This window comes from Corvus hawaiiensis, chromosome 11 (genome assembly GCF_020740725.1).
Source record: "Corvus hawaiiensis isolate bCorHaw1 chromosome 11, bCorHaw1.pri.cur, whole genome shotgun sequence".
Lineage (NCBI taxonomy): Eukaryota > Metazoa > Chordata > Aves > Passeriformes > Corvidae > Corvus > Corvus hawaiiensis.
The window spans coordinates 21567154-21592642 of NC_063223.1; the positions used below are offsets into that span (position 1 = coordinate 21567154).

At 43.6% G+C, this 25489-nt stretch overlaps 2 protein-coding genes across 9 annotated transcripts in view; both read left to right on the plus strand.

Annotated features, from left to right (window-relative positions):
- Positions 1-568: 568 nt before the first annotated feature.
- On the plus strand, positions 569-11177 carry HRH1 (histamine receptor H1). The gene is made up of 3 exons (XM_048316218.1): positions 569-872; positions 6264-6431; positions 7476-11177. The coding sequence occupies exon 3, from the start codon at positions 7596-7598 to the stop codon at positions 9006-9008; it is 1413 nt and encodes a 470-aa protein (XP_048172175.1). The 5' UTR covers positions 569-872; positions 6264-6431; positions 7476-7595; the 3' UTR covers positions 9009-11177.
- A 3029-nt stretch (positions 11178-14206) lies between these two features.
- Positions 14207-25489, plus strand: part of ATG7 (autophagy related 7) — a 92988-nt gene continuing 81705 nt past the window's right edge. For 3 of the 8 annotated variants that reach the window (XM_048315924.1, XM_048315925.1, XM_048315926.1), the window contains exons 1-11: positions 15294-15556; positions 15764-15818; positions 16815-16932; positions 17739-17816; positions 18258-18374; positions 18905-19054; positions 19923-20011; positions 21064-21188; positions 22214-22304; positions 23613-23757; positions 24282-24440. In XM_048315924.1, the coding sequence (XP_048171881.1) occupies positions 15388-15556; positions 15764-15818; positions 16815-16932; positions 17739-17816; positions 18258-18374; positions 18905-19054; positions 19923-20011; positions 21064-21188; positions 22214-22304; positions 23613-23757; positions 24282-24440 (1296 nt within the window). In that variant the 5' untranslated portion in view covers positions 15294-15387. Of the gene's footprint in view, positions 14296-15289; positions 15557-15763; positions 15819-16814; positions 16933-17738; positions 17817-18257; positions 18375-18904; positions 19055-19922; positions 20012-21063; positions 21189-22213; positions 22305-23612; positions 23758-24281; positions 24441-25489 lie in introns of those variants that run through there. The other 5 variants (XM_048315923.1, XM_048315921.1, XM_048315918.1 and 2 more) reach the window with 4 other exon arrangements.

Genomic DNA, 25489 nt, shown 5'->3' on the forward strand with positions numbered 1-25489 from the left:
TGTTACACACTTGGGGTTTTCCAGCTCTTAAAGTAGTTGTGTAAGGCAGCTCCACTAAAAGAAACTCGGTCTCTACTTCAGACCCAGTGCTGGTTATCAGAGAAGAGTGACAGTCCTGTGGCTGCTGAGGGCTGGGATGATCCCAAAGCAGGATGTGGTGTCTGATCCTCCGCAGACTCCTGGGTTACCTCAGGTGAACCCCGGCGTCACCTCCCGGCTGCAGCCAGCTCAGATCGCCACAGGTTTCCAGCCACACCCGGGGCTCTCCGGCGGGCGGGGAGAGCGGAGCTGCGGGCAGCGGGCGGGCAGAGCCGGGCTCTTCCCGGCAGCGCAGCCCCGGAGAGAGGGGAGCATCACTCTGCAGCGTCCCGGAGCCCCGGGGCGGCACGGGGCCGGGCATCCCATCGCATCCACCGCCTCCCATCGCATCCCACCGCCTCCCATCGCATCCACCGCCTCCCATCGCATCCCACCGCCTCCCATCGCATCCACCGCCTCCCATCGCATCCACCGCCTCCCATCGCATCCCACCGCCTCCCATCGCATCCCACCGCCTCCCATCGCATCCCACCGCCTCCCATCGCATCCCACCGCCTCCCATCGCAGCCCACCGCCTCCCATAGCAGCCCATCGCTTCCCGCCGCCTCCCACCGCATCCACTGCCTCCCACCGCATCCACTGCCTCCCACCGCATCCACTGCCTCCCACCGCCTCGACCGCATCCATCCCATCGCATCCCTCACTTCCCATCGCGTCCCACGCCCCCTCCGCGTCCCGGCCGGCCCTGCCCAGCCCCGCGGCAGGAGGAGCGGCTGCGCCCGGCCCCGCTGCCCGAGCTGCCGGAGCCGCTCCGCGCTCTCCTCCTTGCTTTGGTGAGTGAACGGCGGCGGGGAAAGCGGGGAGGGAGCGGGGCCGAGGGGAAGCGGGAGGGATTTGAGGGATTTGAGGCTGGGAGAGCGCTGGCGGCTCCTCGGAGATCGCTCGTCCCGGCTGAGGCTGCGGCGGTACCTGAGCGCAGCGAGAGGAGCGGGGCAGGAAAGCCAGAGCAGCACAACTCAGCAACACACCCCGCTTTTGATAACTCCCCCCCAGCATTAACTGGGAGCCCTTGGCAGAAATTTTCTGCTCCTTACCCGGCGCATCCCAGCCCAGAGCAGCAGAGGGGTGCGGGGAGCAAAGGGTCTCCCGTCGGGGCAAACAAATCTGAAGAGAAATCCCCAAAGTGCGCCAATACACCGGAGGAAGCTCAGGCAGCTTTCCTCCCCGGAGGACACTTGTCCCAGCTGCAGATCCAGCAGCTCCAAAGGCTCCCAGGTTTGCCCCCTGCCCCCGGAGCAGAGAGGAGTCGCTGGGGGTCAGGCCAGCAAGGGCCAGAGCACGGAGGGGATGTTCAGATGGAAATGGAAAGGAGGGGAAGGGAAACAGATAGATAAAGTCCGGATTCTCCATTGTACTTAATGGGCACACTTGAATTAAGATGGTTTAAGCAATTAAAGGGGAGTTCCTGTCTGTCTGCAAAATATTTACGCTCTTGTTTTAAGCATCTTTCTGGTGACTAACGGTGAGGGAAGGGATGGGGACACGGCTGGGAAAAACAGGCAGGGAGGGGTGGGTTCCTTGTTTTGAGGGAGAACGGTGGCTTGGCTGAAGAAAGAGGAAGATAGAGAACTTAACCCTCACCCCCTCTGAAGACAATTGTGCTCTCGCGAGGTAAATGCATTCTTTTCATACAGATCTTTTCTCAAATACAAGTCCAGCACATCCTGAGGGGGTTGACACTAGAGCAGGGACATAACCTGCCCTAAACCTTATACCATTCTTGATGTAGCCTCCCCAGGCTTTCCTTTACAGTCAGGAATGATGGAGAGGAGTCAGAATTCTTGGATCAGCTGCTTTTAAACTGTTTATTTGCAAGGCACCAGGCTCTCTCACTGTAAGAAACCCTGTGGTCCAGCAGTGCCCCTTTGCCATCTGCTTAATTCAACAAAAAACATTAAAGCTGCCTGCAAAAAGAAGGAAAAAAAGCTTGTTTAACTCATATCTGTATCTCTATAAAGGAAAAGCTTTGTATTTTCAATAAGTTATTGCTAAAATATGAAGGAACTCATCATATTACTACAGTAATATAGTAATACAGTAAGTAATACAGTAAGTTCACCTGCTGTTTGAAGAGATTGATAATATGTGCTTCAAATTAAAGGTGAATTTTTTTTAAAAACGACCCAAAATAAATCTTTCAGTAACAGGGTTTCCTTTTATTGCCAGTACAAGGAGACAGTGACTCCTCAAACCCACTAGGATTTTTAAATCTGTGCATTTTTGTGATGAAGGTTTTCATACAGCTTCAAAGCACCAGAAGTTCACTCGAGCTGAATTCAAATACATCCCCAAAGAGTTTTCATAGTGGTCAACCTCAGCACTGAAAGAACTACCAACTCTTATTCACACACATTGGCTTTTACTTTTGTGAGTAGTGGCTTACCAAGTCACTTGGAAAGAACCAGATCTTGATGTCTGAATGACAGGGTGAGTTACATTTTAAAAAGTATATTTACTTTTTAAAAAGTTAATTGTATATGAGTCATCTGAGTGAGAATAGCAGGCAGGTTTACCATGTTTTTTCATTTACTTTTTATCCAAAATATTCCTTGAATATTGGCAGGCATTGAATAGGGTTTGTTCCCTTACAGAGAAATAAATGAGTTTTTGAGAGGGAAATCAATCAATTGTAGTCAATGTTACAATTATGTTAATTAGTGTTAAATGATTCAGAGTGATTAAACCCACTGAGTTTTACTGTTGCCAAGGGTTGGAGTCAGTAGTAGCACAAGGTGGAGTCCAAAAAAATCAAGGTTTTTTTGCCATTCCTGTAGCAAAGATGTCCTGTTACAGTGAGTTGGGATAATGGGCTCCAAACCCAGAACAGAAAGGCACCACTGCAGCTGCTCAGCTTTAAAGGAACCACATTCCTGGGAAACTCCCCTGGTTTATAAGGGATTTTACAGCTAATGGGTTTGTTTGGTGCATCACAGCACAAATTTCTTCTATTACAACAGTTACTGCACAGCTCTAGCACCCACAGCAAATGCTCTTTTTACACACAAGTAATGGAGTAAAGACTATGATTTCTCCAGCACAGCAATACTTAAAGAAAGTAACACTTAAACACTGTTTTGCTGAGAGATCACATTGATGAGCAGTTAGTTCATACTGATAGTGTTTAGACTAGCAGGGAAAATTAATACCATATCTGGAAGCTTCAGGATTCTAGTCAAGATATGAGGTTGTCCCCCCAATCTCTTGGCAAAAATAAACCATATTTGGGAAATACTATCACAAGGACAAGACTGGATTTTGTCATGGAAAAACTGACATTTAGAACAACTGAAACTAGAAGATTGAGCTGCTGGAAGAAGAGTTTCTGGAAGTCTGAGATTACATTTTGAAGGCCAAAACATTCTTTGGAATGTGTCCATCTTCAGCTCTTTCTAATATTCATGGCATATAGGCCAAGGGTTAAAGAGAGTTGTTAAAAAATGCCAGCCAGAGTCACAAAAGTCTATTTCTATCTCCTGATGATTTCAGGTTAAGGCTCAAACTTAAAAATAATGTATTTATTTAGAAAAAAAAAAAAAGGCAGTAAATACAGATGTAGTATTTAATAATAAAAGCAGATTTATTTATCAAATAAAAGCAGAAATATTTATCTGCAATCCTGACAGGCTGTACCCTAATATCCAGATATACCAATTAAAAGAAATAGTGGGAGCACAGCAGAATCAGTGGACTGAAAAGAAAATATCCCTATATCAGCAAGTTACAAATTCAGTATATCACACAGTTATAATAATAAAGACTTTTTTCTCCTTGAAACACTTCACGAAGTTACTTAAAAGTTTCCATCCTCCTTCACGACAGGCTCTGCATTCCATCTGCTTGTTGTTCATAAGGTCTGCTTGCTCTCCTTAGCACATCACCATCCAAGCTGGAGGAGTAAGGATAAATTTAATGGCCCAGCCCAGCCCACAGCCAAGCGATACAGCTGCTGTACAAAGGGGCAGAGGGGTTGACCTTGCCCTGGCCCCTTGGCCACCTGCGTGAAGGGGTCATTGCTCTGAGTGTGAGGGGACCTTTCACAGTCCAGAGCAACTGGATAAATTCATTTAAAAAAGAGTCCATCTGAAGTATTTTAAAATTACCTGTGATGTGTGTTCCCAGACATAACTGAATAACCACACAGCCTGTTCACCTTCTTTAGACAAGTGACAGGACCAGGAGAGGGTATAGAAATGCAGCAGTTATGGCACTGGGCCCTCAAGTTTGGAAGTGAAGTGTGGAGAAGGCTTCAGAAACAGCCTCTTGCCCTTTCTTACCCCAGGAACAGCACCTTTCCCAATCCCACCGGCACACAGCATCATTCCTGGGGCATCCAGCTCCCAAATCAGCCTGCAGATCCCCAACCCAACAACTCAGACAGCAATTTGCTCCGCAGTCTGCTCTGTAGAGTAGATTTCAGCACATCTGCTACATTAGTCTTGGCCTCATTTTCCCCCCAGCACAGCATTTCCTACAAAAGCCACTGAAAATTCCCTGCCACCGAAGAAATGCAAAGCAATTAATGCAAAACTGGACAGCCAGATGTCCAGAGCTGTCATTAAGGAGCTCCTCCACCCCAAGGAAGAGTCATAACAAGACAAGGAATTAAATTTTATAATATTTATAAGTCAGGCAGCATTGCTTGTTCACACAGCAAAAGATTTATTTATAACTCTCTTAAAAGAGGTATGTGAGGGGAAAAGGACAATCCAGCAGACTGGCAGAATTTGGCTGGTCAGACACTGCATCTTCAGATTATGAATCTTTTCATTTCAGGCTGCCTAGGGGAGACAGCTCGAGGGCAGACAGAATTCAGTCTGTCCTTTGACAGTGCGAGACACTTTTCTGGAATAAAAAACCAAAGCCTGGTCCTTGCTGGACTCAGACATTGAGTCATCTGAGTGGGAATAGCAGGCAGGTTTACCATGTTTTTTCATTTACTTTTTATCCAAAATATTCCTTGGATATTGGCAGGCATTGAATAGGGGTTGTTCCCTTACAGAGAAATAAATGAGTTTTTGAGAGGGAAATCAATCAAACTTCTAACATGCAAATACTTTCAACACCTAAAGAATACTTTTTTTAAAAATCACTAGAAATAAATGGGTTTCTTCAGTACAACAGAGTGAGTAAAGGCCATCTGAATAAAAATCTTAATTTCTGCCTTGAATTTAGTCTGATGAACAAGAATTTTGCCCTTTGGACCTGCAGCCTCTTAAAAATCTCTCAGTAAAAGATGCGCCAGCAGCTGCTTCTAGAAACTTACTCCCACTTAGGGCTTAATAGATTGCACCTGCACTAATGAGGCACTGAGGCACCCACTCAGCATCTCCCAGTAGAGCCTTGTTCCTTGGAACTGTAATACAATAACAAATGATGATTGCTGAGCCTCCTCGTAGAAAAAGCTCTTCACAGACAGCAAAAATTAAAGAAGCATTCCATGGTGAGGCCATGGTTTAGAATTTCCAAAAAGCAATCCAAGGTCTTGGGCTGCTTTCTTTAAAATCTGTTCTTAGTGAACTTTGTTTTGGTGTAATTAAACTGTGCAAACACTGAACCCCATGTATTCATTATTATTGCTCTCCTCTACTGGCAACTGAGTTACAGATAAGGAATTACAATAGCTCCTGAAAAAAAGGCACCTATCCTTCTTTGGAGCAGGACTACTCCAGCTCAAGATCTGCAAGTTGCTTCCTAAATCCTGCCCTATCCAACCACAGCAGTGCTGAGGAGAAAGTCTGGGGAGCAGTCAACACCATTGACTGTGTTCTGCTCTGTTTTATTCCCAGAATCACAGAACTGTTAGGGCTGGAGGGACCTCTGGAGATCATCCAGCCCAAGCCCAAATGCAGTTCATGCATTCCATGTGCAGCTCACGAACAGCCAAGGGGAGCTGTCTAACCAGGCAGCTTTCTTTGCTGTTATTTTTCTTTTTCAGTTGAAGACTCAATCAAAGTTGCCTTTTCTCCCTTTATTTTACCACACATTTACATGGAAATACCTGGGGGTGAAGGTGAGTCATTCCAGGTTCTTGCAACAACTCCTTGCCTTGGCCATGCCCTGTACACTTAAACACACTTGAAGAGGTGGAAGAAATAGCGGGATATAACCATTTTCTGGACAGGCTGGTTTAAAATCCATGGAGTAATTTCTGTCCTCATTCTCAGGAGATGCTCGAGGCCTCTGTCATCTGTGAGCAGCTGCCACAGAGGAATTGTCCTGGCAGAGCCTGAAGGAATCCGGGATCACAGCACTCCCCAGGGTGCTCCTGTTCCCTCTGCCTGTGGATGCTGCTGCCACCAAGGACACAGCTCTTCTCCCAACAACACCCACCCGTAAGTAAAGCCCAGGCAAGAAGGAATTTGACCTCTCATAAGGAAGCACAAATCATTTCAGCTTAAACCCTGATTACTGGAATAAGAAAGATAAAGTTACATGAAGTATTGCATCACCGGATTTCAATAGAAAATGCTGATTATTGAACAATCTCTTGCATTGTATTGCTCTGGCCATGTTTAGAGTTATGAGGGTGAGAAATCCCATGCATATCTCAGTGTCAGTTGTGTAAATACTTTGAGCAAATATATTTACAGGCTCAATTTCCTTCCTTATTGCTTTAAGAGATTTACCAGGACATAAACTCAGAAAAGCTGTGACATGGCACAAAAATGTGTGTCACCTTCACAGACATTTTTCTTCAATGTACTGGAGGCAGAATTTGGTCAATGGATCATATGCTCCAAGATGTAAAATATTATTAATCAATTCTGGACTGTGCATCAATACATGAAGTTAGCAGCTGGGAAGCAGAAGATGCTTATTAATCCTGAAAATTCCTATCATTTTGTATTGGATCTAAAATAGGCCTGGCATCTTTAAATGTTTGAAATCTGTGTGAGCCTAAACTGTGTAGGAAGAGATTACTCATTACCTATAATTGAATGACTGCCTACTGACTGCCAATTGCTGGATTCTCCAACTGCTAGATGTAGGTTGTAAATAAGCACTGGCTTGTTTAAACTATTTAGTGCAAAATACGTTAATATGCTTTTTACTAACACATTTTAAATCAGTTTGCCAATATGGAGTTTATGTTCTGGTTCATGATCAGCTGTTTAATGAGATGTAATGGATTAAAGCTGTGAGGAATTAAATTTCTTCTTCAGATTCTGGGGTCAGAAATATATGAAGCCCTATGAAAACTGTTTGGGATTGGTTATTTGGGTTTCATAAAACACAAATTACCTCTGTGTAAAATGTTGTAAAAATTTGTTCTGTAGGAAAGCCCTAAAAGGGACAGTGCTAAGCTGAGGCACAAATTAGCTTTATTATCTTATTACTACAGTGATTGAGCATGGTTTTTTTTTTCTTTTCTGTAGCTCTGGAAATAAAAATCCCCAAGCAACCCAACACATTTTCATCCAGGAGTGCAGACCACGACTGAACTTCCAAGGCCTGGACGTCCGCTCCGATTCTCACTCTGTGCGCCCGTGAAGAAGATGTCCAAGAACACAACAGAGAACTCAAGCAATGCTCCCTCAGCTCTTCTAGGCCTGTTCCTTGGGAGCATTTCCCTGATCACCATTGTCATGAACATTTTAGTGCTGTGTGCTGTGAAAATGGAGAAGAAGCTGCAGACAGTGGGCAATTTGTACATCGTGAGCCTGTCCATCGCAGACCTGATCGTGGGGGTGGCTGTGATGCCCCTCAACATCGTGTACATGCTGAGCCCCGTGTGGCCCCTGGGGCTGGCAGCCTGCTTGTTCTGGCTGTCCATGGATTACGTGGCCAGCACCGCCTCTATTTTCAACCTCTTCATCCTGTGCATGGACCGGTACCGCTCGGTGCAGCAGCCGCTGAAATACCTCAAGTACCGCACCAAAATGAGAGCCTCGCTGCTCATCCTGGGGGCCTGGCTGCTCTCCTTCACCTGGGTCATCCCCATCCTGGGCTGGCACGTTTTTGCCAACAACGGGCAAAGGAAGGTGAAGGAGAACAAGTGTGAGACAGAGTTCTCCGAAGTCACCTGGTTTAAAGTGCTGACAGCCATTTTCAACTTCTACCTGCCCTCCCTCCTGATGCTGTGGTTCTACTGTAAAATCTTCAGAACTGTTCGGAGACACTGCCAGCACCGAGAGCTCACCAACAGAGCTTATTGGTCTTCCTTGGAAAAAACCACCGTGCATCAGACTAAGATAAAGGACGAGAAAAATATCTGCCTCCAGAAGCAAATCTTATGCGAGAACACCCCTGGCACAGAGAAGCAAAGCTCCCCAGAGCCCCAAAGAGTGGAGGCAGAGCTTTATTTCAGGAATCCTGACAAATCTTCAAAGGCACTGAGTAATGGGAAAGTCCTGAAGTGGAGCTGTTTCTCTGTCACCACGGCCAAGCCTGGGCGTGGCTTGGATGAAACAGGGAAGAAGGGTGTGTGTGCCACAAAAAAGCCTGGGAATAAGGAGCAGCCTGGCTGCCAGGACAGTGACTCCAGTGCGGCATCCGACAACCACACCTTCACTGAGGTGGCACCCCGTGCACAGCACTCCAGTTCCAACCCTAAAGGAGCCTGCTGTCCTCAGGGAAAGACTGAGTGCAGGGATTCCAGAGGGCTGACATTCCTGAGGAAGACCTGGCACACCCTGCACGGCCATCCCAGGAGCACCCACCGGCACGGGAACAGGGAGCGGAAGGCAGCGAAGCAGCTGGGGGTGATCATGGCAGTCTTCATGCTCTGCTGGATCCCCTACTTTGTGTTATTTATGGTGATAACATTCCACGACCATGAACGGCTCTCAGAACTGCACATGATTACCATATGGCTCGGCTACGTGAACTCCACCCTAAATCCATTCCTGTATCCTCTTTGTAACCACAATTTCAAGAAGACTTTCAAAAAGATCCTTCACATTCACTGATACTGATCTGGGTTTTTGGAGCTCAAATGCAGCTCAGGAGTTCAACCAAACAAAATAGTCCAGTTTCGAAGGACGGGTAAAGTAAAAGACTTTGGCAAACTGTAATTTATAAAGTGTTAGTAAAAGTGGGAAATGTGCATTTAATAGTTTTAACACATTTGAAGAGCTACTTCAGGTCAAGAATCTGAAAAACTCAGGGTCAATCTGTGAACTGTTACACTGCTGTCAGCCTTTACCATTTGAGATCACCTCTTTCATCACAGAAATGGAGATACACATAGGCATCTTCAGTGATTATAAATTATTCAGCTCCAGAAAAGGAAGAAACCACATTTCTGTGATTGGCCAAAACCATTTTTCTCTTTCAACTTACTCCACTACACGCAGGAACACATTGCTTGTGCAGTGAGATTTGCAAGTGGAGGTACTTTGCACAGTCAAATAACAAACTTTCAACTGTTTAAAAAAACTCCCTTATTTATTTATAGCTTCCTCCAAATCACAAACCTTTCATCAAACATCAAGTTTAAGTGTACCCTACTGTATCTCTTTGATATCACACTTACATTAACTGTACGTTAACTTTGCTGAAAAAAAGTAGTATTTTTATGTCCTAAAAGGGTTTCCTACTGTCACCATCTTCTCCAGAAGGGTATGCTGCTGTTCTAGAATTGCAGAATACAGTTGCTTATACATGAAGTATGTTTCCCTTTTCTACCCTTCATATTTAATTGCATTTTGTAAACCTTGCTGTCAAACATTTCAGGAGAAACACACAATAATGGAATACTCTAAGTTGGAAAAGAGACCAAGAAGATGTTGAAGTACACCCTACAGCTGAAAGCTGGGCTGGATTTGATATTACAAAGAAAAAAGATGTGCTCTGATTCACTTTGTAGTGCTGATGCATTTCCCACATCCTGAACACTTTCTCGCTTCTGAAATTGCTGCGTTAACAACAAAGTTCTGACCTGTAACTCCTTCAGCTGAGAACTGCCAAAAGTTTGGGGGGGGATGAGTTGTAGGGGTGTCCTGTGCAATATCTTTATTACATCAGAAGCAAAAAGGAGTGGTTTAATGGTAAGAGGAGAAATTCTGGATTCTCTTCTCTTCGGGATCTCGAGCTGCTCAGAGTCCCTCTGTGCCACATGTGCCTAGTTCATAAAGTGAGTAAGACAAGATCACAGCAACAATGCAACACTAAGGGGAATGTGGGAAAGACTGCTCATAAATTTTGGATAGAATACTCTAAATGCAAAGTATTATTCCTCTGTCCATGTCATTTCTCTGAATTAGACACCCGAGTGTTTAATTGTATTTAAAGTATTCAATATTAAACAGAGCCCTAATACATCTGCATTTTAATAAATTGGGAAAATGTGCTAAAGGAATAAACTCCAATTCAGTCTATTTCAGTGTATCCCACAAGGTTCAGAGATTAATTGACTTTGGTTTCAAGTTGCATGCAGGAAAAACTGCAATTAGGAAACTTAAATCTGGGAGAAATAAAGGCAAAATGCAGAGAGAGAATATAAACTAAACAAAATTCATTGCAGAATTCAGGCAACTTTTTCACTGCAGGAGGAACACCTGCCCCAGTGCTAAAAGACACCTTTTTGGGGTACAGAGCAGAACCTTTCGAAACACATGCTCTAATCCCTGGCCTTTCACAAACAATCACTGAGATTCACAGCCATTACATTGTTTTTTTCTACTGTGATTTGCAACAGCAATTCTGGCCAAAATGGATGGTAATTTAGATGATCCCTGAGGAAATAAAAGTCAGCCACAGTTATTAGTGCTGAAAAACACATTTACCCAAGGGCTGCTGAGAGTCATCAAGAAATCTGTCCTGTTGATCATGAAAAGCCTTTTCTGACTTTACAATGTACCAATACACGACAAAACCTAAGCAAGGTCATCAAAAATTGGTTTAAAAATGATGGTGACTGTAACGACAAAAAATAAAGAACATTCAAAGAGCTAAACCCAGGAAAGTAAAGCTGCCTGAATATTTTTTAATCTCACTTCATTTTACCCATGATCTTAGTGTCACTGTGTTAATAACAAAGACAGGACTGGTGATAGCCACATTTTATAGCCATTAGATAATTGTAGTGGTTTGGTCCAAAATACTCATTACTGTTTACCTTCTGTGAGCAGAGAATTAGGAGAAACGCAAAGCAGGCACCAACCTTGAAAGAATATAAAGAAGTTTATTAACAGATCTAAAAGAAGAAAAAATAATAATAAAATAATAATAATAATAATAATAATAATAATAAAAAAAAGGGATAGTACTTATTTTAAATAGCAAGGTACCTAAGAGGATTTCTCAGTTTATTTCACTGAACAGGCAATTCCAGAGGCTCTGGATGTAAGAAAAGCAAAGCAAATTAGGGTCAGGACTGGAGATGCCTCCCACCACGTGGGGCCAAGGCTCAAGAGCATATTCCAGGCGTGGTTTCCTGTAAAACATTTTCAGTGCTTTCCAGTTAACAAACAAGGTCGGAGGACACGGAGCTTCCAGAGGACACGACGAGAGTCTGGGGATTTCTTGGACTGCAGTTGTGCTGGGATTAAGGTGTGGTGGGAGGGACCAGAGGCACAAAACTCCGCTCTCGCAGCGTTGCCTGCGCCAGTGGGGACATCTGGTGGGAAAGGAGCGAGCCCCGGGATGCTGCGGGGAACTCCTCGGATGATCGGGAAGGAAAGGTGAGTGCAGGTGCACATTTTGGCCTCTCTCCATCCTCTGAAAGGATGGGTCCGTTAAATTTCCTGCGAGACCGCTTCGTGAAAGCAAAAGAAATGAAACCGATTGAAAGATTCTCTGTAAAAACACATTTCTAATCCTCAGGTGTTAATGCAGAAGCACTGCATTAACATGTATCTGAACATTTCTAGGAGGCCCTGAGCTTTGCAGATTTTCCACTGCTAGCAGGGGTGCTGAGGACTACTCTCCTCACTTAAGCTCCTGCAGAGGAGGTGTTAAAAATTTAAAATTTAGAAGTTAAAACTGAAATGTTTCAGTGCATCCTTTCCTTCAGCCAGAATGCCAATTCACTTGGAAGTGCCAAGCTAAATTTAAATACTGTACAAACATATTTGCATTCACTGAGATATCAAATACAATGACAAAATGATTAATTTTCATCAAATTATGTGTCTACAAGGATTAGAACATAAAGAGAACAATTAATGTCGATGCAGTGTGGAAATGGCTCCTGAAAATAGTTTACACTCCTGATATTGAGTTGAAAAATTATTTTAAAAACATGGTGCATGTCTGACAACAAAATAAATCCTGAACTCAGTTCTTTGAGGGGTAAAAGCTGCTTCTCTGATCATATCAGGGTGTTCTTTTGGAGCATATTCCTGCTTTTTTTCCTCTACTGACTCCAACATTCAGTGCTCCAACAGATTTTTACCTTTGCAGTGTCCCACTCTTGCAGCAGTAACAGGGGTACAGCACTAAATTGCGCTTTTTTTGTAAATGAACTGATAGTTCTGCCAGGTTCTGTTTGTATTTTGTGGTCTTGCTCACTGAGAATGCTGTAAAAAATTGATTTAAGTCCCAAAATGGAAAACATTATGTGAACCTAACTAAATATTATTTTTATTAAAATCTGTAAGACAATTCAATCTGAGTTTTGGAGAAGAATCCGAGTTCTTGTTCTGAGAAGCTCTCCAAAAACATGCTGAGCCCGTAATTCCCAAGAATTGATGAGCTTGAATCTCTTCTTTTTAATTCCCAGGGTTTGAATCTGCTTCCTTTTAATTCCCACTTTCAGTCCCAGGATGGTTCTCCCTTGCTGCAAGATTTTGCTCGGGGAAATCCAAACTCCTACCTATGGAAATAGGTGCCAGAAACACTCAACAGATTTTTTTCTTTGTTTTTAAAGAACCTGTTTTCTGGTTGCTTATTATTCTTATGTTTATTACTTCCTTTTATTTGCCTATAGGAAGATGTAAAAAGAGGATACAAGGACCAAAAAGGCATAAAATAAAACCTTTTCAAGCCTGGGGGAAAAAAAATGCAGAACTGAGTTTTAAGTTCTTTATTCCAAGAGAATAAAGGCATTACCAATACTAATGAAGTGAGTGAAATGCAAAAGGAGGAATTGCAGGATTTCACTCATGTAACATAGGTGGACACAAGGATGCAACCATCTGTAGCAAACTCCCACATTTATTCCAATCTATTTTATTTGGGAAATTCCTGGCAGGTCCATCCAGCCCATGCTCCACAGCAAGGTCCTCTATCCAAACATCGTCTCTACAGCTGAAACTTAGAATTTGCTGAATTTCAGCTCCGAAAATTTCCCTGACCAATTGTCATTACGTGGCTGTGCCCACACTTAGCTGGTGGCTTTTCCTCCCAGGCTTCCTCCCCATTTTGGGGTCAGTTTCTGCCATGTGGGTGTGACTGTAAATCCAAAATATAAGGCAGCTCTGGCAAATTTATATTCCTGATACAAAGGCATAAAGGACCTGCAGAGGTGATGCCTGTTTTTCAGAAGACGTATTTTTGTTTCGTATTCTAGAGCTGGGGAAAAAAAAAAAAAAAAAACAAAAACAAAAAAAGAGAGAAATATCTCAATAAAACTCATTAAAAGCTTCAGGCTGGAAGGCATCTCTGGATGCCATCTAGTCCCACCTCGGGCTCGAAGCAGAGCTAAGATCAAAGCTAGATCCCGGTGCTCAGAGCTTGTGCAGTCAAGTCTCTCTGGAGACCTATTCCAGCCACACCAGCCAATTTCTTCTCTCTAATAACTCGGAATTTTCCTTGGTTCGACAAGTGCTCTTTTCCTCCCCACTTTTTGTTGTGCACCTCTCAGAATTTGCCTCCCTTTCCTCCCCTAGGTCAGACCCCCACCAAACCCCCTGGAGCTCTGTTTTCCCTGGCACGCTCTAATGCTTTACCCTCAGCCCCGGGGCGGTTTAGAGGCGGCCTGCGGCAGTCTGAGGTCGGGACACGGCACAGGGCTCCAGGTGCTGCGGGCCACGGTCCCACCTGAGCCGGCGGCTGTGGCTGCGCTGGGCTGGCCAGAGGCGAGCAGAGGGATGCTGCCGAGAGCGTGCGGGCACCGCCGCACCCCACCGGGACCGGGACCAGGATCAGGATCAGGATCAGGATTAGAATCGGGACCGGGGCCGCCTCAGGCCTGCCCACCCACCGCGGCGTCATCACGCGGCGCCGGCCGCCGCCGCCACATGCGCGCTGTGGGTGCCGTCGCAGGTGGGAGCCGGCCGGCGATGCGGGAAGTGCGGAGCGAGCGGCGCAGCGGTGATGGGGGAGCGGGGACGGAGCGCTGCGGGTCCTGCCGGCCGCGGGGCACCGGCGCTGCCACGGCCACGGCCACCGGCACTGCCCCGGCACTGCTCCCCGCGGGGTCCCGGCACCGGCACAGCACCGGCGCCGTCCCCGCGCTGCCCCTTGCAGGCTCCCGCGGTCGGTGTGTCCGGGCCTCAGCCGGTTCTCCGGGCGGCAGCGGGGGCTGCAGTCACGCACAGGCCGGCGGTGGCTGCTCCGTGCCCAGCGGCCGGGGCCGTGTCGGTCTCGGGGCCGTGTCCGTGTCCGTGTCGCTGTGCGAGGCCGTGTCGGTCCCGGTGCCGTGTCGCTGCGCGGGGCCCGTCCCATGTCAGTGTGCGGGACCGGTGCCATGTCCGTGTTCGGGTCCGGTCCTGTGTCGGTGCCGTGTCGCTGTGCGGGGCCGTGTCGGTCCCGGTGCCGTGTCCGTCCCGGTGCCGGTGTCGGTCCCGGTGCCGTGTCCGTCCCGGTGCCGGTGTCGCTACGCGGTCCCGGTGCTATGTCCGTGTTCGGGTCCGGTCCTGTGTCGGTGCCGTGTCCGTCCCGGTGCCGGTGTCGCTGCGCGGGGCCGGTGCCGTGTCCGTGTTCGGGTCCGGTCCTGTGTCGGTGCCGTGTCGCTGTGCGGGGCCGTGTCGGTCCCGGTGCCGTGTCCGTCCCGGTGCCGGTGTCGCTGCGCGGGGCCGGTGCCGTGTCCGTGTTCGGGTCCGGTCCTGTGTCGGTGCCGTGTCGGTCCCGGTGCCGGTGTCGCTGTGCGGGGCTGTGTCGGTCCCGGTGCCGTGTCCGTCCCGGTGCCGGTGTCGCTGCGCGGGGCCGGTGCCGTGTCCGTGTTCGGGTCCGGTCCTGTGTCGGTGCCGTGTCGGTCCCGGTGCCGGTGTCGCTGTGCGGGGCTGTGTCGGTCCCGGTGCCGTGTCCGTCCCGGTGCCGGTGTCGGTCCCGGTGCTATGTCCGTGTTCGGGTCCGGTCCTGTGTCGGTGCCGTGTCGGTGCCGGTGCCGTGCCCACGCTGTAGCCTTACCGCGTTTATCTGCTGTTGCAGGGTTCTGTTCAGCAGTGATCAGCAGCTGGAACCATGGCCGCTGCCAGCGGGGATCCCGGGGATCCCGGGCTCTCCAAGCTGCAGTTTGCTCCCTTCAGCAGTGCCTTGGATGCGGGGTTCTGGCACGAACTGACCCAGAAGAAACTCAATGAGTACCGACTGGATGAGACCCCCAAGGTTATCAAGGGCTACTACTACAATGGTGGGTAGAGGCTGAGCAGGTTTTGGTAGTTCAGGGTTCTCCTGATGCTCCTCTAAATATGCAACGTTTCTCATGGTTTGCTGAGACATTAGAAAACGTGACTGTGAATTTTGAATGTTTCACTGGGTAACTTAGGTCAACAAAAACGAGGGGAAATAACCTGCACATGTCAGTTTCAAAGGAGCTTTGTTGCTGCTTTTTGTCCAGGTGATCCTTTGGGTTTGCCAGCTCGCTTGACACTGGAGTTTAGTGCCTTTGATATGTGAGTACATGCTGTGGTTTACCTTCCTTTGCATAAGATTGATGTATTAGTTAGACAAACTCTGCATGAAAATAAAGACACATTTTCATGAACTTTATAACAGTGGAGAGGCTCCTTTGAGTCCCCCACATGAACTCCCTGTGTCTGAAGTAGTGTATTCATCTGAGGGCTGAATTTAAAATATTCTTAATTCTTAAATTCACTCACTAGCTGCATGTATGTTTATATAAACCACAGTTTTTTCCTATTTCTGTAGCTTTTTACATTAGGGAGGCTTTTTTAGTCATCTGACTCCTTCCCTTATAGCTTTAATTAGGATTTCAAATAGTTTTTGCAGTTCCTGGTTGGTACACTGTAATCTCTACCCAAGTATTTAACTGTTATGACTGGAAAAATACCATTTTTTGAGAACAGTGTTACAGGGGGCAATGAAATCAATCAGGTCTGTAAATTAAGGGAATATTGTAGGGTTTCTACCTAATTTATCTCAAAAATAAAACACTGTTTGCTAACAGCAGCTTCTCCAGCTGATGATGTTACAAACTATAGAAGCTGCTCAATCTTCTGTCTGGTTTAGGTTTTCTTTGGGATGTGTTCTAAACATCGAATTTTAACTAAATCTTTATGTGAGTACAACACTGACATCTAAGTTCAGCCTAAGTTAGTTTTTCTCAGGGAAAATCCCATTTGTCATGGGTAGCTTATATTTGAACAGCATTTAAAATCTTCAGTCAGTGATTTAGTGTCACCTTGCTTAGAGAAAATACCTGATCTGTTTTTGAAGTAGTGATGGAGATGTGTGTTGGCACTGGTTATTATTCTATCAATCCCTGTTCATAAAGATGTTCTCATTAGAAATGGTGTTAATTTTGTTGCTGTGCCTCATCATTTGATAATTCCAGGGCAAGGTTACACCACAAGGTAGATACTGCTGCTGATGATTCTGTTAAAGGTGTTGGTATCCAATTCTCAAGAGTTTTCCTTCTTTTTTTTCAGGAATGCTTCAATACCAGCACGCTGCTGTCCTGCTTTTGGAACGTTGTATAACACCAACACTTTTGAGACTTTCAAATCTTGTGATAAGAAATCACTTCTGGACAAAGAAGCAAATGAGGTAAGATTTAAAATCAAATCACAGAGTGTTTCCTAAATCCTTTCTACCAGTTGAAGTGCTTTACTCTGCCCCAAATATTGGAGATACTCCAGTCCTGAGTAACCTCAGGATTCAGCTTATTTTGGAAAGAAGAGTTTGGTGTTTGCTTGTTGCTGTTCCTTACAAGAGTAGTACCTAATATAACCAATAATAACTAATTATACTTGGAGAGCTCCATCACATTTTAAGCTAAACAATGCTCTTGGAGTTGCCAGGGACTTGAATTCTGTAGAGTGCATCTTTAGAATTTGTCTTGACACCCAGAAACCAGCAGGGCCTGGTTTAAACTTCAGATTACTGCAGTATATCTGTGTGACAGAGAGATGGGGAAGCTCCACAGCAGCAAGAAGGCTGAGATGAAGCAAGACAAAGGTGGGTCAGAGGGGCTGTCTGCCTGCTCTGTAACCAGGTAATTTAATGTCATGGCCTGGGGAGAGGTGAAAGTCAAATTTAAGATGCTTTACTTTGACCAAGCCTTGATTGCTTTAATTGATTGCCTTGGGTAACAAAGTTTTGATGTATATCTTCACTCAAAACTGGGAATTTTTGGCATTCCTGTGGCCTCGTGATTCCCTGTGTCTGACCTTTACAATTCTTTTAATGCAGGCAGTAGTCTGGATAAATTCAGTTAGAAAAGATGGCAGTGAATGTTTTTTTCCATGCTCTAAAGGTAGCTAGAAGAATTAAAGATTTTTGCAGCTGTTCTGATGTTCTCTTGGTGTTTCTCTGCCCTTTCTCTTCCTTCTTGTCCCCATAATCCCTGGCAGATCTGGGAATCAATCAAATCTGGAGCTGCTCTGGAGAACCCAATGCTCTTGAACAGGTTCCTGCTGCTGACATTTGCAGTGAGTAGAGAGAATTTGTGTCTCCTGCTTCGAGCTTTGTAGTGGAATGGTGAAGAAGTGCTTTCTTTTTAGGAGAAATGCTGTATTAATATATTTTGGTGTTATTTTCTACCCATGTATAAGATTGCCTGATGGCCTTACAGGTATCAGTAAAAGCAGAGCAGCTGTTTCATGTTTAACAAATTGAAAGTTTTACTAAATGTTCCAGCTAACGAAAACTGAAGGATTGTACACACACTGTCTGTTTAAATCTTAAATCAAGACATATACAGAGAAGGGAAGTCTTTTAGTATTTTTATGATCTTCTAAAATCATTGTGAGGTAAAGATTCCTGTGGTTCCTATGGTTAGGATCATAAACCATTAATTCTAATTAGCATTATATCATTTACTTTGCTATATCTCTTTATTTTCTAATTTTACAACTTTTTTTTTTTCCTAGGATTTAAAAAAGTATCATTTCTATTACTGGTTTTGCTACCCTGCCCTCTGCTTCCCTGATGGAATTCATATAACTGAGAAACCTGTGTGTCTTGGGGATAGGTTCTCACTAAATCAGGTATCCAAAACACTAAATATTGTGAAGTCTGTAATGCTAACAACTTTTGTGAGCTGTAAAACTCAATATTTTGTGTTACCACACACTGAATTAACTTGAGACTCTTAATTTCTTATGAAATCTTCACTTTTTTTCGTTTCCATGTGGGTTTTTTGTTTACCTTTTGTTCCATGATTGTTTAAATTGTCTCAGTTAAATGCAGATATGGCAAACAATTCTCGAAGAGGTGGTTATGTTAAGCTATATATTATATCTTTATTTTTGATATGTATTAAGCTATACATAAAAATTAAAATGGGTGAATATATAGGTATGGTTTTGAAGCTCATTTAAAAGAAACCTTTATGAAGGAGCAGCCCCTGAGTGAACCTGCTCATTAAAATTACAAAATTATTGATAAAATGCATGATTGGACAAGAAAAAGAAGTTAATTTTTTTTTTTTAGGAGAAAAGTTAAACAGTTTTTAGTTTCTTTCATATTACACTGCAGAATTGTTCCAACTGTTGGTTCAGCTTCTTTCCACTTTCAGATTCAAGCCCTGCAGAAAGCATACGATGACCTCTGCCAGCAGGAGGGGGTGACAGCCCTGCCTTATTTCTTAATCAAGTACCATGACAATTCTGTCGTGATATCCCTGCTAAAAAAGTGGGATGGCTTCTTTCAAGACCAAGGAGGAAAGGTAATGAGAATTTTATACAACTTTATTTAATTACAGGTTTAATTTGCAAATGGTTTGAAGCTCTAATACTGAGCTGGGCACAGCAGTCGTGTCTTGAGGTTGGCTGTAAAGTGATTTTTATGCTGTTTTCCCTTTGCTTTCTTGGCTTGCTGGCCTGTGGATACAAAAATGCTGTAGCAAGGATTTTCTTGCTATTTTCTAAGCCTGTGAGAGACTTTTCTCTCTCACAGAAGAGGCAGCAGAGTTCTGTAAACAACCAAGCCACCTGCAACCTTGAAAAGTTTTGTTTATAGTACAGTAGAAAAATATTTTGACAATGGATGTTTTAGGATTTTAGCCAATCACCCCAAGGGGTGGCTGATCCTTTGTCCAATTAGATTATGGAGAAAAAAGTCTATAAAGAGTTTGTAAAATAATTAAATCAGTCAATCTTGCTGCACAATTCCTGCCTGCTGGATCTTCTCTCCTCCTCCTCCCTACGGCTGCAGGACACGGTGATAGACCCTAGGGCATTTTAATACTGGCCTGTACCCTTTCACTTCTTGATCATCTCAAAATCAATACAGAGTTTTGGTTTGGGAGAAAGGCTTCAGCTGATGGGCTTCCCTCATAATTGTGTTTTTAAGGTAATGAGGGTGCATTTACTGCAGTGAACAACCAGTGTCCCTAAAGAAGCCAAACTGAATAAATCTCAGGGCTGTGGCAAGAAGAGTAAAATCTGGTGTGACCATATAAATATTTATAAATATGCACAATGTGTGTGTAGGCCTTCCCTGTCCAGAATTTTTATTTAAAAATGCCAGATAACATTTGCTGTGAACTGAACAGTGGATGGATGGCTTCTCACGTGGAACAATTTTATTTGCAGGTGACAGTTGGAGTTTATGATCCATGTAATTTATCCCAGTACCCAGGATGGCCACTGAGAAATTTCCTGATCCTGGCAGCCCAGAAATGGTATCTGTTTAATTCTTTCCCACAAAAATGGTTTACTGGTTGGTGTCAAATGAGATATTTTTCTCCTCATGGCATTTCACTCATATCATACTCCTAAGATTTTGCTTTTTGCCTTGGCATTACCCACTTTGAGCGATTCTCATTTTGTGCATTATTCTGTTTTTTCACTTCTGTCAGTCACAAATTCCTATTAATCCTAATCCTCACATGGATGCATGTACCTGGAAATGCCTGCTTCACCCCCTGCCAATACCCTCCAGATGTTTCAAATCTTGTTTAAAATATTCTGTGAACTTATATAATTAATTAGTGTCAGGTAATAGCAGAGTTACATTTTAAAAATCAGATTTTCTTCGTTTTTCTCCTGGTACCATCTAGAATTTTTTCGTGGGGTAGAGGATGGGAAGACAGGACACAGTTTTACACTCTGGTTTTTGGAAAAAAAAATATTAAAAGTAACAAAGAAATTGGGGCTGCTGTAACAAAACTGTAATTAAGTGGCACTTGCATAGTTTTGAGTGTTACATTTTATTCCAGAGCCCTCAGGAAGGGGAAGTGCTGGGTTGGGTGAGCTGGTTGGGCTGTACAAGGAGCTGTAAAGGCCCAGAGAGTCCTGGCATTCAGAGGGGTTTAGGCACTAAACTTCTCATTTTTGGGGGATTTGAATCATAGGGAGTAAAATTATATTTATTGAGAGCTCAGAGGATCTTGGTGCCACAGCAAAGTCCAGCTGATGTGTGCTGTGGTGCTTTTCTGCCTTCTGTTCCTCTAAACCTGCAGTTTGTCCACTGCTGGATAAATGCAAGGACAGGCTGGCAGGGGCATTGCTTAGGAGCTGTTTCACACCAAACCAGTCATTTTCTTATACTCAAGGAATTGTTTCTCTTTCTGTGCCTGGTACAGACAGCAGTGTTCAGTACCAAGACAAAAAGCCTCATTCAGAACCTGCAAAGGACTAACCCATGTGAAATGGTGTTTAAAAGAAATCCCTTTTCTGTTAAAGAAGTTGCATGTCTGTCTCTATTTATCTTTTTTTTTTTTTTTTTTTGTGGCAGGGGCAATGTTCTCCAGAGGATTGAAGTGCTCTGCTTCAGAGACAGGACCATGCAAGGGGTGAGAGACATCACACACAGCATCATCTTTGAAATCAAACTGCCAGAGAGACCCCTGGGCCCAGGTAAGCCATTAAAAACATTATTTCCCTTTTTTTATCTCCCTCCTTAATCACTGCAGACGTGGAAAAATGAATTACTACTACAAGATCTTTGCTTATGCTGAGTTATTTCAAATGGATTTTAAGTTGTTTGAATTTCTGTTAAATGTCTTTAAAGGAAGTGATTGTTCCTTCTTCAAGAAAGAAAGAAGAGGGAATATTCTCTCTTAATTTTTTCCTCCTGTAATTGTGCTTCTAATTTAAAAACAAGTCCTGCTGGTGTCATATAAAATACAATAAAACAGCAATCAGTCTCATTTTTTCTTGTTAAATTTGCATACAGTCCCTCAGGTAGGAAAAAGGTGATAGTGAATTTATGTGATGCAACATTTCTGGATAATTTCTAAAAAGGTTAAAAACCTGCCCCAGTGGAACTGTTCCTTCAATCCCATAGTGACACATCCAGGTGTATTTTAAAGCAATGGACTTGAAATGTTAGAACATAATCTCAGAATTAATATCTGGGTACAGGACAGTATTACAAAATTTCTCTACCTCATGCAAAAAATTCTGAATGCTTCACATGTCATTGTTGCAGATTGTTTAATTACATATAATTAAGATATATAATTCTCCACTGAATCTACAGATAGGGTCTAGGGAACGTGAAATGATGACTGAACTTGGCAAAATTTACTGAATTCTGAATTAAGAATTTGCTGAGCTTGACATTAAAGATCTGATGGGGAATGATGCCATCTCTGTGCTGGGTGTGAAGCTGAACAGGCAAAAGCAGCACAGGGGACACCTGGGAGCAAGGAAATTCTCCAGGAGCTTTCAGCTGATGTAAACAGCACCATTTGTGTAGCAGGTTATAGTAGGTTGTTCAAATACAGGTTATTTACTGGCAGGTTTAAAATAAGGGTGTTTTTCCTACAGGGTTAAATCCAATAAAATTTCTTTCTTCTGTCCTGTGATATTAAGGTTTTCATTCTTTCTTTCCTTTTTTCTTGCTTTTTTTTTGTTTTTGTTTCAAATATTTCAAACAGATTGTCCAAAAGCTGTGGGATGGGAGAAAAACCAAAAGGGAGGCATGGGGCCAAGGATGGTGAATCTCAGTGAATGCATGGATCCAAAAAGGTTTGCTTCTTACCTTTTAAATTCCCATACTTTTCATTACTTGGGTTTAATCCATACCAAGCTGAAATGTGAAATAGGTAAGAACAGACAGTAACACATACTCTGCCTGTTGTTTGGACATTCCTTTTGGAGGTGAGGACCTTTACAGAGCAGTGCACTGCCTGCAGCAGAAATCTTGGCAGTTTTGGACTCCAGCTTCAAACTCTGAATGCATTTCATTTAAAACTGAGTGAAACGTAGGTCAGAGTGTTACAGGCCTGTGGTCATTTCATTGAATTCTGTAACCTGCAGGTTGGTAATGAAAATCAGCAAGGGGGAAAGTTCAGCCTTTGGGGTTTGTCAGATTGTGACAGGAAAGGGCTCAGGAAATGTGGCCTTAATGGAAATGTGACCTTAATAATTGTTATCATTCTGCACATAATGTTTGGGCCATGGATTGAAAAGAGTGGGGTTACAGAGTGACTGCATCTGTGTCCTTGCCTTGGAAAAACTTGTTGGTCTCATGGTTCAGGTTCACATTTTGCCCATCAAGCAAAGCCATTTTTGTCAAGCATTTGTGGAAATTCTCAATGTCTTCCTAGACATTCAATAAAGTTTACCTCAGGGTTCTTAATTCTTTAGGTAACTTGACCTTCTTTACTTGTATAAATGATATAAGTGCTTCCCACAGAGGTGTTGGTAAAAGGCCAGCCCTGACAACTGCTATTTCAACCCCTGTTGGGCAAATAATTTACTGGATGCTGAAAAAGTTTTGTTTATCATGTGTAAGGGAATGAAACTTGCAGGAATCTGAGAGCTGTGGTGGCCTGGCTTGATGGGAGTTTTAACACCCTGTGTTCTGATGAATACAAAAATCTGCCCCTTGCTTGAACACAGATTTCCTTCCTCATTTTCTTTCTCAAGCTTCCACAAAGAGCTGCCCACGTGCTTTAGGGCACAAGTGGAATGTTTCATGTTAAGGGCAGGTGTAACTGGGTACAGGAGACCAGTTAGTTTAAAAAAGAAACAAAAATTTATGGACAAATTACCTGTCTTGGCACTCAGCTTAACAGGAATCTTGGCTGAGACACCATTTTTATTTTCATGCTTGCATTAATTTTGTTACTAAAATTTTAGTTTTGGATTGTTACTTTTTCAGAAGCCCTTGTATGTTTGTTTTTCATATTGCCTGTGTGTTAAACTGCTGAATTCTTTCTCTCATTTAAAAAAAATATAAAAATTAACTCCTTCAGCTGGACTGCCAGTAATTGCTTTGTTGCAGAAGCACAGGAGGGTTCAGAAGTTGTTGTTGTTTATTGCATGGCACAGGTTAGCAGAATCATCCGTGGATCTGAATTTGAAGTTGATGTGCTGGAGGCTGGTGCCTACTCTGGATTTGGAAAAGATTGTGTCTGCCAAGTGTCTGCTGCTGGGAGCTGGGACACTGGGCTGTAGCGTTGCAAGGACCTTGATGGTAAATCCTTAATCTTACAATCAATCTCCTGTTTCTCATAAATTCTATATTTCTTCCCTTTTTTTGTCCAGCTGCCGTGACACATCAGAGAAAAATTGCATTCTCTGCATCAAAGTACATATAATGCACACTAGTTGGTGTTATGAATTGCAGGGAAGAGGTAGGAGCTGTAGCTGTTGGAAATAACTGAAGTTCTGTGAATATGAGATAGTAAGGGAACCTTGTTAGAGTGGTACTTTATTTTGAAGTTATATTAAAAAAGAAATTCTGGAACAAATTAACAAGCTGTAAAGACCAAATTCACAGTGAAGCCCTTGAAGTAAGTGTGCTGATAATTCCTTTCAGGGATGTTCACCATATTCCACTGAATTCAGCAGGGTTTGAGGGATTTCTGCTAAATGCTATATTTGGACCAAACAAATTTTCTGTTCCCTGATTTCTGCTTTGAATAATTGCAAAAGCTTTTGTAGCTTGAAAATGTGGGCAAAACTCACTTCTCATTATTAAATTATCTTCTCCTCTAGGGCTGGGGGGTGAGGAAAATCACTTTTGTGGACAATGCAAAGATCTCTTACTCGAACCCCGTGCGGCAGCCACTCTACGAGTTCGAGGACTGCCTGAGTGGGGGCAGGCCCAAGGCTCTGGCAGCAGCAGACAGGCTGCAGAAAATCTTCCCAGGAGTGGTAAGATCATTATTTCTATGTTACTATCACTGGGGAAATAAAAAAAAAGTGATTTTAAATTGCTATTCCAAATTCTGGTAATTAAACATTAGTGGGGAAAAACACGACGCAAGTGTTACGTTGGTTACTGAAATCTTTCACTTCAAATCTCTGTATCTGGTAACTTTATTGAGGCAAATATTTGGAGTAATGAAATATAATTAAGGATCATCTAAGTCATCTGGTAGCTTATTGATAGTGAAGGAAAATTTTTTCCTGTCTAAGGAACTTTGAGTAATGCCAGGTCAGACATACTAATTGTCTACTGTGGGAGGAGGTCTTGAGGGAAGTAATAAATGTATTATTCAGGTTTCCTGTTATCTTTTAGACCCAAAATTTGCAATCCTATTGCAAAATTGATTTTCTACATTAGAAGATAATAGCTTAGTATTTAACCTCCAGCCAAGGGAACAACATATAGTCCCCTCTTTTTAATGTCATCCTTATATTTTATGAGATGGCAACTAAGTATTTTGTCTTGGATAATTTGGAGGCATTTTAAAACTTTTCTTAGATTCCTGAGATTTTGGAATTCTGTGGAATGAGCAAGACCTTCCTTTGGGGAAATATATGGACATTTACTCCTCCTTAAAATAATACCAGTGTGCCCTTTGAGCTTTTTTTGCCAGTGTTTGGCTGCCAAGGTGCACCTCAGCCACTCTGGCTGGTGACTGCTGTCTTTTTTTTGGGGATGGTCATTCAAATAAAATTGTTGAAGCTGCCAGACTTGTCTGTATTCCTACAGCTACAGTCCCTGGATTGAGCTTTTCTTCTGAATTCCAGTAGGATTTTAGTATTTTACAAGCCTCATTGACCATGTTTTTGTGCAGCTAACATCCAACTTATTTATTGTAATTTATTGAACAAAAATTGCCCTCCTGAGTCACGAGCAGTGTCAGCTGTGCTTATCTAATCAATCAGCACCTGTGCAGCACAGGCTTGATGAGTTATCTATGGACACATGACTCAGGTCCAGCATGGATTAAAGTTTTGTGTTCCTGCCACAACCT